The following is a 14,661-nucleotide window of genomic DNA, read 5'->3' on the forward strand; positions in this document are numbered from 1 at the left end:
TTGTTATATGCTTTTACTGTATTTGACATGGTGTTTGTTGGTGATGTAGTCAAAGTACAAAATAACATCAATGGTTTGATTCAGTAGGGATGCATTTTTTATGATGTGTTCAGGATAATTTAAGACTGTTTTCCTGTCCTTTGTACAATTAATGGTTATCTGAGCTGCAGATCAACATAAATTATACTTATTTTATAGTAACTCATATAGTCATGTAATAGCTAAGATAATTGTATAAAAACTCGAAAAAAGCTGGTTGTAGCTCTCAAACAACTGATAATCCTCCAAAGGAAGCTACACAAGTCGTGGACAACTTGCAAATAGATGAAAAGTTAATAAGATAATTGTTAGTTAAGATAATTGTATACATATCTGCATATGATCTAAAGTTTTTCACTGAGGGCTAATATAACTTTTGGAACTTTATAACATAACTATGGAGGAATGGCACTACATGGTGCTAAGATTTTATTAGTATGTAATCCTTCACTGATAACCATTTAATAGGTATTCTGGGGTTATCTGTTTAATCTGTTAATAGATGATTCACATGGCAACAGAAGTACATTACACAATGTAGATATATGATATCATATATGTATAAATAAAACCAGACTGCATGTAAAAGTTGAATATGTTGCTCTCATAAAGTAAACAAGGCCCTTTAAAATTTATTCAGACTCCTCATGACAATATGACTCTGTTCCCACGCACAAGCTGTTCTTCAGGTATTACAGTGATTTGGATTTTTCTTTTCTTTTCTTTATTTACAATTTGTTGACCAGGTTAATCTCATTTGGCCTATGGCCTCTTTTCAGGGGGGAACCTGAGGTGGTATTCATACTCTACCTACAGAAATGCATGCCCCATTGGGTTAGAAAACACATAAATTGTTAAACTATATATGTATGTGTGTGTGTGTGTGTGTGTGTGTGTGTGTATGTGTGTGTGTGTGTGTGTGTGTGTGTGTGTGTGTGCATGTATATATATATATATATATATATATATATATATATATATATATGGCTAGATAGCTAGATAGATAGCTATAACTATAGATATAGATATATATAGATAAATATTTCAACAATTTATTAAACTGAATTATTTTAATGTTGTAAGAATGGTGTCCTTACTCTCCCACCACATCATATAACAATCACTGAGGCCTAGTTTAAGAAAATACACTGTAGTATTAAAAACCCACTGCTTGAATATAGGAGCCATAGAGGCATAACATTTCTTAAAAATATCTCTACTCGTCCTTGACTTCTAGAATGAATTATATTTGTGGCAACATCCTGCAATAAAATCTCTACCAGTTATAAAATGGGAGTGACTGGGGATACTTTCTTGATGAATTCTTGACATTTAACTCAACGATGAATCAACTCATTGAGTTAACTGAGTTAGGATTCAAGCCTCCAATAACCCTAAAAAAGATTTTTGGAATCTAGATATACTCAAAAATCTTTTACAATTTTTATTCAAACTTGAGTTGAATAACAGGCATAAACTTTTTTTTTTGTCTAAAGAAGCATCATGTGTTTCTTATAGCAGTATTGTGAACAAACTATTATTTTTTTTTATCTCTGCAGTTTTTGATCTTATAGCAATATCCCATCCGGCAGAGGTTTGATGATCTTTAGGCGAGCAAAATTTTGCATGCTAGTCAGTGAAGCACGTATTCCACTTCCTGTGTCAGTGTGGTGGCAGTAAGATCAGATGTAATGTATACTGGTCACCATATTCTGAGGCTAAAAATAGTATCAGTTTATCACTGAATTTTGTACTGAAAATCATTACAGATTATTTTATTAAAAATTAGGTGGTTTGATTAAAATAACTGAGGAATGAAAACTGTTTTGACTTTTTGACACCCGAATTTCAAAAATTCTAAGACAAGAAGTGACCCAGAGGCAATTTCATAAATTTAGGGGCAGAAGAGAAAAGAAGCATCTCATGGTAATCTAAGAGGTGGTTCTGTAAATCTGTTGTCTGAATAGTATTAGGCCATGATGGAGTACAGTCTTTGTAACTACAACCAATCTTGCTACTGTAACAGATAAAGTTAGATCAGTGCCTTAACAGTAAAACAACATGCAGTCACCATGCACTCATCACTAAATTATTTTAAAAACTATACAAAAAAATACAATAATAATAATACTATAACTTGTGCTATGTCAATTCAATGTTTTTAGTTTATGCACTTCTCCGTCTCACCACAGTTATTGTGTAGTTCATGACAAGTGCAATAATGTGTTATTCGCTTCATTGTCATTCATTACAACTGCTTTTCAGGATTTAAGTTGCCCATGTTAACTTCTCATCCTGCAGTAGATGTCCTTGAGGATTTTGGTGAAATTTGAAATATATTTAAGATCACAGATCTGAACTATTTACTTTGCTCTATAGTAATATTATTTTAAGAATGTTTATTTCTCTTTCATTGCTTTTATTTTATTTTATTCTGTGGATATTCATACTTTTTAAGGTTAATTATAAATTTAATTCATCATTTGTTCTACATTGATTTGTATTGTTTTTCTTCTTACTGTGGTTAACTATATTATTATACTTAATACTTATTAATACATTGTAAATCATTTAGGAAATAAACACTACAATGAGCTACTATTTTGCAAATAGAGACTAAAATATTTTTTTGTAAATTACATTGCTAAATGTAACCAAACACTAAAACAATTTTTTTTCTCTTTGCAGGTTCAACTTCAGAAGCTTTCGTTGGGTCAGAGCAATGACATATGCAATAGAAGAGATCAACAGAAGTAAAGATGTCCTCCCAAACATAACACTAGGTTACACAATATATGACACGTGCTTCACCATTTCCAAAGCTGTTGAAGGGACCCTGGTCTACCTTACAGGGCAAGATGAAACAATGCCAAATTTTCGATGCAGTGGGGGTGCTCCTCTGGCTGCTGTTGTAGGAGCAGGAGGATCAGCTCTGTCCATTGCAACAGCTAGGATTTTTGGACTTTATTACTTTCCTCAGGTACTAAAGCCCATTGTTTTGTGATCAGCATGTAACCTCCCCTTAACACTGTTAAAATGTTGCACTGAATTCAATAGAACAGATAACATCTTTGTGAACTTCATGTCAGAAATATAGTAGAAGGATCTTATCATATACAGCAGGTTTAATCTGACGTGCCTCTCTTATTCATGGCTTAGCTGTTATAATGTGTACTGTAATGAGAAAAATATAACACAGAAATGTGATCAGAGGAAATAATGAGTAAACATGATCTCAGACTAGTAAGTAAACCTTACAAACTCAGAATTCACTTTGGTAGTTTATTCTGTTTTTTTTCTACTTACAGAAGTACTCCTAGCATCTTCATATTAGACTGTAGAGTGCTGTGACTGAATTAATACAGTTGGACTTGTGTATTGTTGTTTTTAATCTACAGATATACAGATGTGTGTGTGTGTGTGTGTGTGTGTGTGTGTGTGTGTGTGTGTGTGTGTGTGTGTGTGTGTGTGTGTGTGTGTGCATGTGTGTGTGTGTGTGTGCCCACCTTGGCACACAATGATAATCCACAGGTCAATAGCAAAAAAAAAACAAAAAACAAGAAGGGCTTGTGTTTCTTGCATACTAGTAAAGTGACACATGACTTGCTGCATTTTCCTTCTAACACTGGTAATGGGCTCCAAGTTGTTGGAATAGGGCTGCCCATATTGTAAGGAAAAAATCTGGACTAACTGGTCTAGAGAGTATGTATTGATGAATTCCAGAATTCTCTGAGTATGCATGTTGAGATTGTATCAGTTTCCTAGTTTATGGAGGGACAGATGAAGTCAGCTAGGAGAATGAACTCCATTATGGTTAGCTGAGAGGTATTAGCTAAGGTAGACATAGAGGAGGGTAGTTAGCTATGATGTGATACTGGGTTTTATTCACAGTAAGTGGGATGTGAAAGAGTTCCAGGTCATTACCTAGTCTAATAAGTATGGAGGTAAGATTTTTAAAGAATATAGTAACACCACCACATTTAGTGTATTTGACTAATGTGGTGGGCTTGTAGCAGTGATTGGCATTGAAACCCTGCACTGATGGAGTGCTTTCACCAGTCTTGAATCAGATCTCTCTGACAATGCATATATTCACATTTTCCAGGGTTAATAGTAGATGTAGGGTATGTTTATTTTTAGCATTGAACATTTATACCTTAATACTGTTTGGATTCTGTTTAGTTATATTGGAAGCTTTAGAAGACTGACATTGCCAAAAAAGGGCACCATGGGAGTGACTAATATATGGAAGCCTTGGGTGGAGAGGTGTAGGCCATTCCTAGCAAAGCAGTTAGGCCTGTCTGCCATCTCTTCACAAGCTGATATATTTATTGTATCCCCTTTGAATAACACCAGAAACTATGCCCATTGTTGAAGTCATTCATATTTTGCTAATACTGTGGCATCATTCTTGTGAAGGTTCAATGGTACTCCATGCAAGGCACATACCGGCTCAAGCCACATATTCATGTCTCTCTTCATATAGTCCAGAAAGGTATGTCTCAAGTCATTTACTTCCACATGTATTGACCGTATCATATGTGTACTTGTGGTGCAAAGACATGAGTGCATATGTGTTGTGGCGAATGCTGGCACCTGAAAGGCAACTGGCAGTGACCTGCTCTTTCCAGAGCCTGGTGAGTGATGCAATGGTGTGTCTCACTAAGGAGTCACTTATGACTAGGATATTGGCCTGTGCGGTGGGGTGGCTTATGGGCTTTTGAATTGAATCAATGTGACTTGCAGATGTGTGTTTCATTGTGGGTGCTGTCTGTGCTGTGTGTTTGTGAATCTGTGTAGATTGTTGAGGGTGCTTATTTATTACATTAAATTTTGACGGACTTTGTGGTTTAGGTAGGTTGATTTATGACAGGCCTTTATGTCTGGTTTGGGCTTTGAATAATTGGTGTAGTGCAGTGATATGTGGCACTGACAGACCACTTGTTTTTAGTACAGGCTTCATGAGAGAGCTTTGCCTCCAACAACATTATATAACTACATCTCTCACACACTGTGTCAGTTTATTTAAGTAGGAGGTAGTGTCAGTAAACATGAGACAGTTGTCTCAGAATGCCAATTTCAACTAAGCTGGTGGCAGAGACCAATGGGAAGTGCAACTCTATGGTTCCCAGATGATTACTACAGTGAGCAAAGAAGTGATTTTCTGAAGTGTTAGCTGTCTGAAAGAGCAATCTAAGTCACCACATGAGGGGCAACATGTCTCTTATTGCAAGGCCAGAGTCTCTGCGCAATTGCTGAGAAAGAGAGCATTTTGGTTTATAAGTAGGAACTGATTTTTGGTAAACTAATAAGTGTGGATAGAGAAAAATTTGTTTAAACACAATACCACGTAGGTAGCAAAATAATTTGTCTGGACTCTCTATGAGATTGCCTTTGACATGCAATGATGTACTACTGCTAACTCTGTGGTATACACAGCTATAGAGCAGGACTTCACTAAGGATCCTAAGAGAGAGAATTTGCAAGCGAAAGCATCTGTCTGTTGAATACAGTGTTGCCTGCTTCTGCACAGTGCACCACCACTACCACACCACTTTAGAAACTGAGTGGAACAAGTGAAAGAAAAGAATAGCTGTGTAAAATCTTACCATAACCATTGATGTCCTTCTCTTCAATGTTATTCATAACATGAAGCAGATTCCAGCCTAGGTGACCTGAACATCCAGCCAATATACCAAAGACAAACTACTGCAAGGTACGTGTGATGTTATATATAGAACCGCCGAGACTGGCCATGTGTGATGTGTGCACGTACCATCCGCAGAACTGAATGCCCCAGTCAGAACATCAGCCCAAGGATAAGAGGCAATTAGGAAATATCCAAAGAAGAGCATGAACCAAGGGGTAGGGAGGGTGGGATAGAATACTGCAACATGGAAGAGAAGGACATCTATGGTTATGTTAAGATTTTACACAACTATTCTATTTCCTTTTATTCACATGTTACAGTATTCATAACATGAGGGAGAATACCAAAGCTCATGAGTGAGAAAGGTGGGTAGGAGCACAAGAGGTCTCCATAAAGCCATGCAGAACTACCCTAGCAAATCCTACTCTGGATCTGGAGATAGAGTCCAGCTTGTAGTGTTTAGGAAATGTATGGACAGTGGACCAAGTAGCGGCTTCTAGGATAGAAGCAGTGTCCAGGCCTTTAAAAAAGGTTCCTGAGGAAGCCACTGCTCTAGTGGGGTGGGCCTTAACAGAGGATGGGAGAGATTTCTCCTGAGAGACATAGCAAAAGGAAATTGCCCTAGAGATCCAAGATAAAATAGTCTGTTTAGAGACAGGTTTTCCCAGCACCCTGGGGTGAAAGGAAACAAACAATTGCTCAGACTTTCTAATGGATGTGATCTTATACAAAGAGAATCTGAGTTGTCTGTGTACATCCAAGGTGTGCAACACCCTTTCACTAGAGTTTTGAGTTGAAGAGAAAAAGGTGGGTAAGTGGATAGACTGACTGAGGGACAAGTCATTATCCACTTTTGTCATGAAGGAAGGGTTGGTGAAAAATCAGAAAGGGTTGTGAAGCCATTAGAGCTTGGAGTTCTGAAACTCACCTAGCAGAAGTAATGGCTACCAGTAAGTAGTTTTCCAAGTGCAGAATTTTAGAGAGGCTGAGGCAGCAGGCTCAAAGGGAGACTGGGTCAGTTTCTTCCAAAGCAAAAGTTATGTCCCAGGGAGGAGAAACAGTTTTCCTGGGAGGTCTGATGTGAAGGACACATTTCTGGACTAGAAAATAAGGGGCAAAACAAAGGCAGACATGCAGAAATGGCTGATAAATGGGCTTTAACTGAAGAATAAGCCAGTCCAGCCTTGAGCAGCTCACACATATAAGAAAGGACTAGGGGAATTTCCAATGAAAATGGATCTACTCTATTATTAAGAAACCAGATGGAGAACCTCTTCCAATTGGACAAGTAGGATCTCCTGGTATTCAGTTTCCTGGCTCCTGTAGGACTAGAAGCATGTTCTCAGAAAAAAAAGGTGTCTGAAAGGAATCAGAAGCCTATCACCCACAAAGTCAGGTTTAGTGTTGCTAGATATGGATGAATTAGAGAGCCCTTGTCTTGTGAGTAGAGCCACCCTGTGTGGTAACTTGTGATGATTGCCTTTGGCTAATTGCAGAAGAAGAGGAAACCAATGCTGTCTTCACCAAAAGTGAGTCACCAACAAAATTTTTGGCTTGTCCTTCTGTATCTTCAGCAGGACTTTCTGAATTAGGGGGAAAGGGGGAATGCTTAGAGAAACATCCCCTTTCATTAGAATGATACGGGGTCCACATTCCAAAGCAGAGGGTGTGGGAGTCTGGCACAGAACTTTGAAAGTTGTCTGTTTATAGGGGAGGAAAAGAGATCTATTTGAGGTGGTGTACCCCACTAGTGAATAATGTCCAGAAACAGATCTATTACAGTTTATCAAAGTTTTAAAACTTTGAAGACCATATGGCTGAGACCATATAATTGAAGGTTTGAAACTTTGAAATAAAAATATAACACCCAAAAGGTAAAAAAAAAACACATATAGTTACCTTTTTACGGGGGGGCAAGCCCACCTGCACACCCTGCTACTTAAATATACCAACTCCGAGATTGCACTACAGTGAGGAAAATGGCAAATCCCAGGTTTCTCACTGTATGACGATCTCAATGCAACGACTTCAAAGTTTCAAAACTTCGATCATATGGTCTTCGAAGTTTTGAAACTTTGATAAACTGTAGTAGATCCCCAGAAACACATCCCTGTGGATCATCCATTTATGGGCTTGTGTCATTGTGTCATAGATCTGCTCAGAGTGCCTGCCTGAACATTTTGAGCTGAGGGAATATAAACAGCTGCCATCATTACTTTTGCTTGAAGAGCAATCTATCCATGCTTGGATTGCTAATTTGCAGCGAAGGTAAGACTTTGTTCACCCCTGCTTGTTCACATATCAAAGAACTGTGGTGTTGTCTGTGAACAGCTTCAGAGTGCCTGGTAGAAGAGATGACCTGAAGGCTTGAAGAGCCAGGATCAGAGCCCTCATCTCTCTGATGTTGATGTGCTGCTTTCTTATGGAGGAGACCACAGGCCATGGACTTTTAGGTTCCCCAGAGTTGCTTCCCACCCCAAATCTGAAGCATCTGTGAATATTTCTTAAATTGGAGGAAGTAGCTGAAGTGGGAGTCCTGGATTCTGAGAAATTTGTTGACTCCACCAAAGTAATTCCTTCTTTAGGCAGGGAGGAAGTGGAAGGACAAACTCTAGTGGGTGAGCATTCTGGGACCAAATGTTTTCAGGTACCACTGGAACTTTTGCATGTGGAGTCTGGCTAGGGGCAGCATTGGTATAACTGAAGCCATGAATCCTAGCATTCCCTGGTAGTCGACGAGGACAGAGGGAGCAATTGTCAGAAGTAAGCCTGCTGTGATTGTACCTTTTGCAAAGGCAGGAATGCCATCATATGGTCTGTCCTTAGCTTGCAATCTAGGAAAACCTGGTTCTGAGAAGGAGAAAGGGAAAACCTGCAGTAACTGATGGTGCATCCCAGACTGAGGAGCAGAGAAATGGTAGTTTGAAGGTTCTACAGCAATGTGTCTGGATGTTCTGCTTGAATGAACAATTCCTTCAGGTAAGGGTAAATAAGAATTACCTGGAGTCTGAAAAGACAGTGACAGGAGCAAAACACTTTCTGAATACCCTTTGAGCTGTAGAGAGTCCAAAGGGCAAAGCACAGAACTGAAAATGAGAGGAAGCAACAGAGAGATGTAAGAATTTCCTAAATCAAGGGTGGACGGGGATGTGAAGGTATGCATCCTTTATGTCCAAGGAAACCAAGTAAGCTTTAGGTAGCAGTAGTATAAACAGCATTTGCAAGGTGAGCACCCTGAAGATGGGGACTTGAAGGAACAAACTGTGTTGGGACAACTCTAAAATTAATCTCTAAGGGCCATCTTTCTTGGGGAATAAGAACATCCTGGAATAGAACCCTTTTCCTCTTTCCAAGGGGGAACCTCGTGCGTGGGTCTTTGTGTTTTTAAGTCCTGAATGACCTGAAGGAAAAGGTGGATCTGGTCCTTTGGGTGTTGTGGAATCCCCATGAAGGGAGGAGTGGTTTTCCAAGTCATGTAGTAACTTCCTTGGACAATAGACAGGACCCATTTGTCTGTAGTAATGCTTGTTCACTTTGAAAGGAAATAAGAAAGGCCCTGGGAAAGAGGGATTTTTGAGAGAGTTGCCAGGTAGTCACAGAATACCTGGCTTGTCTGCAAAGGGGGCCTTTTAAGCAGATGACGGCTGAGACCTAGGAGGTGTTTGCCTCTGTATGCACTTCTTGTGTTGTTGGGAAGGTGTACGGGACTTTTTAGGGCATTGTTGTTCCGAGGTGCACCCATAAGTTTTGCCTTGAAATCTTCAGGCAAAGGCTGTAGTCTTAGCCAGGAATATCTCCTGAGGACAGAACCAGATGCTGCTGATCTTGCAGACACCTGAACTGCATCATAATCGCACTTAAGGGAGTGCCTGGTAACCTGGGAAAACACTGCCAGGAAGGAAGATAGCGGGGATTTTGCTGAAAAGTCTGGGAGATCTGTCAGCAGTTTAAAGGCCTGTGAAAGTAGGGCCAGAACATACTTAGACGTGTGTCTGATAATTAATGGCTCTAAGCCAGAGTAGAAGAGGTGTAGTCCTTTTTCCCAATTCTCTCCATCATTTTACTGTCCTTATCTGAGGGCAGGAGATTAGTTGAAGGTAGCAATTTAGTGGTTTTATCAGCAGAAAGAGAAATCACAGCTGGGTTTGCAAGAGGACATTTGTACAGGCAACTGCTGTCCTCAGGAACCTTATAGAACCTGCCTGGCCTTTTAGGAGAAGGAGGTTGTGAGTCAGGGTTTTTAGATGCTGCAAGAAAGGCATCTTGGAAAGCTGGCAAAACAGGTGGAATGGCTATTTGTAAGAGGTCATAGTATCTCTTTTGTACTTCCGAAACTTGGGAACTTTCTCCCTTGAAAAATTCCCTCATTCTGGAGGTAGTTTCTCCTAATGTAATATCCTCTTCAGGAGAACCTCCACTGTTAGAATCAACTTCAGGAGAAGCATAACCCAGAGTAGAGTCTATTTGGGTGAAGTAGGCCAGGGACTCATCTGAAGATGATTAATTTTCCTCAGAGGCCTCTTGCTCAGCAAGGTAGAGGGGAAATAAGGGGTTTATATCAAATTGGCGATTGCTGACAACTTTGAAGCTTCAAACTTTGAACTTGAAAGTTCGAAGTCTAAAAATGTCGAATGTCCAAAAAAAACCACTCAAAACCCAAAACAAAAAAAATAATGCTCTACGCAGGGGGCAAGCCCCCCTGCACCCCCCACCCCTGCTACTTAAATGTACCAACTTCGAGATCGCACTACAGTGCAGTAAAGGGAAATCTTCCCTTCCCATACTCTATGGTGATCTCCGTTATACGTTTCGACATTTTTACACTTCGAACTTTCAAGTTCAAAGTTTAGTGCTTCAAACTTGTCAGCATTCGACATTATGATATAGACCAAAAATAGAAGGTTCTGGAGTAGGTGGTTGCAAAGTAGAAGGCCTGAGTGCCAGAAAGGCATTCAAAATCCATTGGGAAAAAAAACACCAGTCTGGGGAAGGCTCCTGAATGGGAGACACATGTTTCTGTTTGTGTTTCCTCTTGAGAGAAAGACCTACCCTAGGCTGGGATGGAAAGGTGGACGTAAGCCTAGGCTCTGGACCCAACATTGGCTAAACCTCAATGGAAGGGGCAGGAGAGGTACTATGAGGAATGTTAGGAGGGGTGAGCCATGATTCCCCCTTACTGTTCTTAACAGATGTCTACGATACCTCTGCAGACATGCTGAAGGAACCCTCCCTAGCGGCTTCTAGATCAGTACCAGCCAAAGGAGGAGGACCAGACACCATACATAGCTCCAGGCCTTCATCAGCCTTGAGAGGGACATCCAGGATCAGAGCTGCAGCCAAAGATTCAAGCCTTATCTTTTTCACCATTTTCTTCTGGGGCTCACCCAATGGACCTGAAGTATCTTCCATGCTTAGCTCTAGTTGCTTTAGTTTCTGGTTTTCAAGATCTATATTAAGGGCAGACAAATAACTATGAAGCATTTTAGGGACAAATGCCTGAGAGATGGCACTGGCCTTGTAGTCATGGTTGGAACCCAGACAGAAACTGGTTGCGGTTGTCTTTGTGTGGAATCTGTCTTCCACAGTGGCACTTGACCTTCTTGGAAGACATTAACCTCTAAAAAACATGCAGTAGCAAAAGTGTAATAAAAGTTTTCCCCAACAGGGCACTTATCTGAGTAGCAGAAAACTTTTGGTGATCAGATGAATGGTGAAAGCTTTTATTCTGAATGGCAGCAGAGAATTTCTGGGAATGATATGTGCAGATGTCACTTTTATGGTGAACATTGGCTGCTTTATGAGCAACATCTCACATACCTTGCAGTAGCTTAAGTACGATAAAAAAGTGCAGGTCAACACCACGATAAATAAAATGAACCTTTATTAACAGCTTAAGTCTTTGGTATACTGGCTGGACGTGCAGGTCGCCCAGGTGCGGATCTCCCTCATGTTATGAATACTGCAACATGGGAATAGGACATCAATGAGAAAGTAGCTAGAACTCCTGTCAATAATTCAATCTCTCAGACAGCAGAAAATTACTCCCTGACAGCGAATAATGACTACTGTCCTCAGTAAGTTTACACTTTAGACTAGAAAATCAACAGAAAAATGTAGTTTTATGTAAGAAAGGTTGCAAATGTAGGATAAACAGTGCAAAAGACACAAGAAATGCACTTTTATTAGCTAGATGGTGCTGTTATTTAATGAATTTATGGAGGAAAACACTCTCCCTGGGATTCAGTAAGCTCTGCACAGCGTGCAGGAATAAGGCAAGAGCCCCTGCACTCAATATGGCTGACGAGCGATCCAGGAACGAGCTCCCGGGATGTGCAGGAGCGCTCCTACACTATTCCTGCATGGACACCACTGCTCTGTGCTAATTACCTCATTTACTGGTGAAAACCATGCAAATGAGGTGAATTAGCGATCCAGGAAGCAGGCAGGCATCTGTGCAGGAATAGTGTAACCATTCAGTTACTAACCGAATACATTTCTGCAAACTATAAAACGGAGGCATAAAAACTCCAAAGAAAGCATGTATTCAGTGTAGTAGGCATGCCAATGGCCAAATATATGGGCATTGCCATGGGAAATAGTTGCAAAATTATAAAAAATAACTTTGATTTCTTTTTACCGATTTTGGCCGTTTAAGCATAGGGCAGCGGTTTGCAAACGGGATCGGCCCGAAAATAAGAAAAAAAGTTGGAAATAATCTTTTAAATCCAAATCAGCATTTTCTCATGATAGTCAATGACATGCATAAGACAACAATACAAGAGAATAGTGGTTTTTAAGGGGGAAGGCTGAGTGTGAGTGTGGTAACCAAGAATTAGCATTCTGTTTTATGCAAATGAGGAGACTGATACTGAATCACAGATTGCCCTAAGTGTTAGCTTGCACCCAACTGTGTAAGTGCAGCAACACCATGGTATAAGCATAAGAAGTCGATGACCTCATAAGGGGGAGTGTCATACATGCTGTAAGCTTATTGGAGCTCTGTGGCTCATGTTTGCCCCTAGCTAAGCTCAGCTAAGGAAGGGTGTGTGTGTGTCTGAGGCTGCCTAGCAGTGTTTACATTGCCTAAATTGGTTGCATGCCATGCACAGGGTTTTAAACAAACAAAAAAAAAAAACAGGAAATAGCAGCTCTGTTCACATCTGAGCAGTGGGTGTGTGTGCCGTGCCTATGGGCTTACTCTTGAAGTTGATGGGAAGGGAAAACAGCAGTAGAAAGGCAATCAAGGAGAACTAGCATAGCTGGCAGGTGAAATGTATCAGAATCAGCCAATTACACAGGCAGCAGCCCAGCCCAGCACACTACTATAAACTATGCAAACACCTTTCACTCTGTTTTTTTCCACAAACTCTACACCACTGGTGTACACAGATGGGGAAATTTTACCTTACAAAATGATAGAGGCTGCTGTCGCTCTCATACATCAATATGTGGAAGAGGCTGAGGGTGGTGAGGATGAGAATGCTGATGACTAAACCACAGTGAGGAGAAGGAGAAGAGTGTACAGACCCAAGGTGACCTATCAGGGGCTACATGAGTTGGAGATAGTGGCGCACTATAGGGTGGACAGGGACATCCTACAGCAAATTTTGAGCTGTGCCGGCAACATATCTGGACATATCCAGTGGAGCATTGCAGTACTCTCCAGCTACGTGTACACAAATTTTCATTGTATGTGCCATGCTACACAATATGATCCTGTGGAAACAGCTGCAGCAGGAACAGCACGGGGCAGGGCCACACAGCCCCCCACCATTGCCAAGGCCAGCACAGGCACAGAGGAACTCAGAGGAGGAACAACCTGAGCCTACCCATGTAGACAGAAGGAGGCATGCCCAGTATCACCAGGCTTTGGCAAAGAGGCAACGCATAGCACATACACTGACATGGTAGAGACCCAGGGAATGACACCTCTCTCTGACTCACACATACAGTAAAAGGGATCCCAATGATGACACTATCTGTGCTTTACCATGTATAGGGGGTGTACTATGTGCATCCGACATAGTCAGCCCTCCAGCACCATCCTCAGTACTGGCACAGCCACAAGGTAAGTCATTCTTCCTATTGCTGAATGGAGTAGTATGTTCTGCTAGTTGTATCTATGGTATGGCTGTGAGCATGCAAGGGAACTGGGTGGCTGAATGGGATGGCAGCAGATAGTGGACACCTATATGGGCAGCATGAAAGCCATAACAAATACTGGTGTCAACAAAGTAGGCAGTACTAGACAAGGTGACAAATCCCATTGCAGTACATGTTGTGGACCAAATTTGTGTCCATAGGACACACACATGCATGTCAGTGAGGCTCACATACCCAACAATAGCCTCAGCCAGCAGGGCAGGTGTAGATAACCATAAAGAAAGCCTGTGCTAAGGCCTCCAATTGATGGCAATGGAGAACAGCCCCCTCCAGACCTACACAGACAGACTACAACAGGTCTGGCAGTTGCATGTTAGTTCTGAAGGATAAGAAGTCTGAAACTGAAATGTAGGTCAATAAAACCTAAGATCTGTACTCTACTGATTTGCCTCTAGTCTGCATGATAGGTCAGAATACAAAATGAAATGGAAGCCAACAGAGTACCTGAAATACCAGTACAGTCATAGCAAATGTTTACAGTTGTCATGTGTGCCCCCCAATCCTATGTAGAAATGCAGTAACATGTACGTGTGGGTTTAATAACAGTGGAGCACAGATTACCTGAGCTGGCCCAATTTACAGGATAGATTGCTGCATGTGTACAATATGCAGGGCTCTGTGTGTTAGGTTGTTGTGTGTTGTATATTGTGTGGAAGTGACCAAACAAACCATAAATGAAAACTAAAACTGGTAAAAACAGGCACAGCAGGAAACCATAAAAGCCGGCAAAAAAATTAAATACTGTCACACCAATACGAAATAAAATAAAGAAAAAAACTTTAATGTGAGCGCTTTCAGCAAGCACATTA

At 40.7% G+C, this 14,661-nt stretch overlaps 1 protein-coding gene across 1 annotated transcript in view; it reads left to right on the forward strand.

The window, feature by feature from the left end:
- Positions 1-14,661, forward strand: part of LOC122801029 (vomeronasal type-2 receptor 1-like) — a 444,509-nt gene that overhangs the window by 269,132 nt on the left and 160,716 nt on the right. Inside the window, exon 2 of the mRNA XM_044070488.1 lies at positions 2,728-3,019. Within this exon, the coding sequence (XP_043926423.1) occupies positions 2,728-3,019 (292 nt within the window). The remainder of the gene's footprint in view (positions 1-2,727; positions 3,020-14,661) is intronic.

Source organism: Protopterus annectens, chromosome 4.part1, assembly GCF_019279795.1.
Source record: "Protopterus annectens isolate FY-2018-M chromosome 4.part1, PAN1.0, whole genome shotgun sequence".
Taxonomy (NCBI): Eukaryota; Metazoa; Chordata; order Ceratodontiformes; family Protopteridae; genus Protopterus; species Protopterus annectens.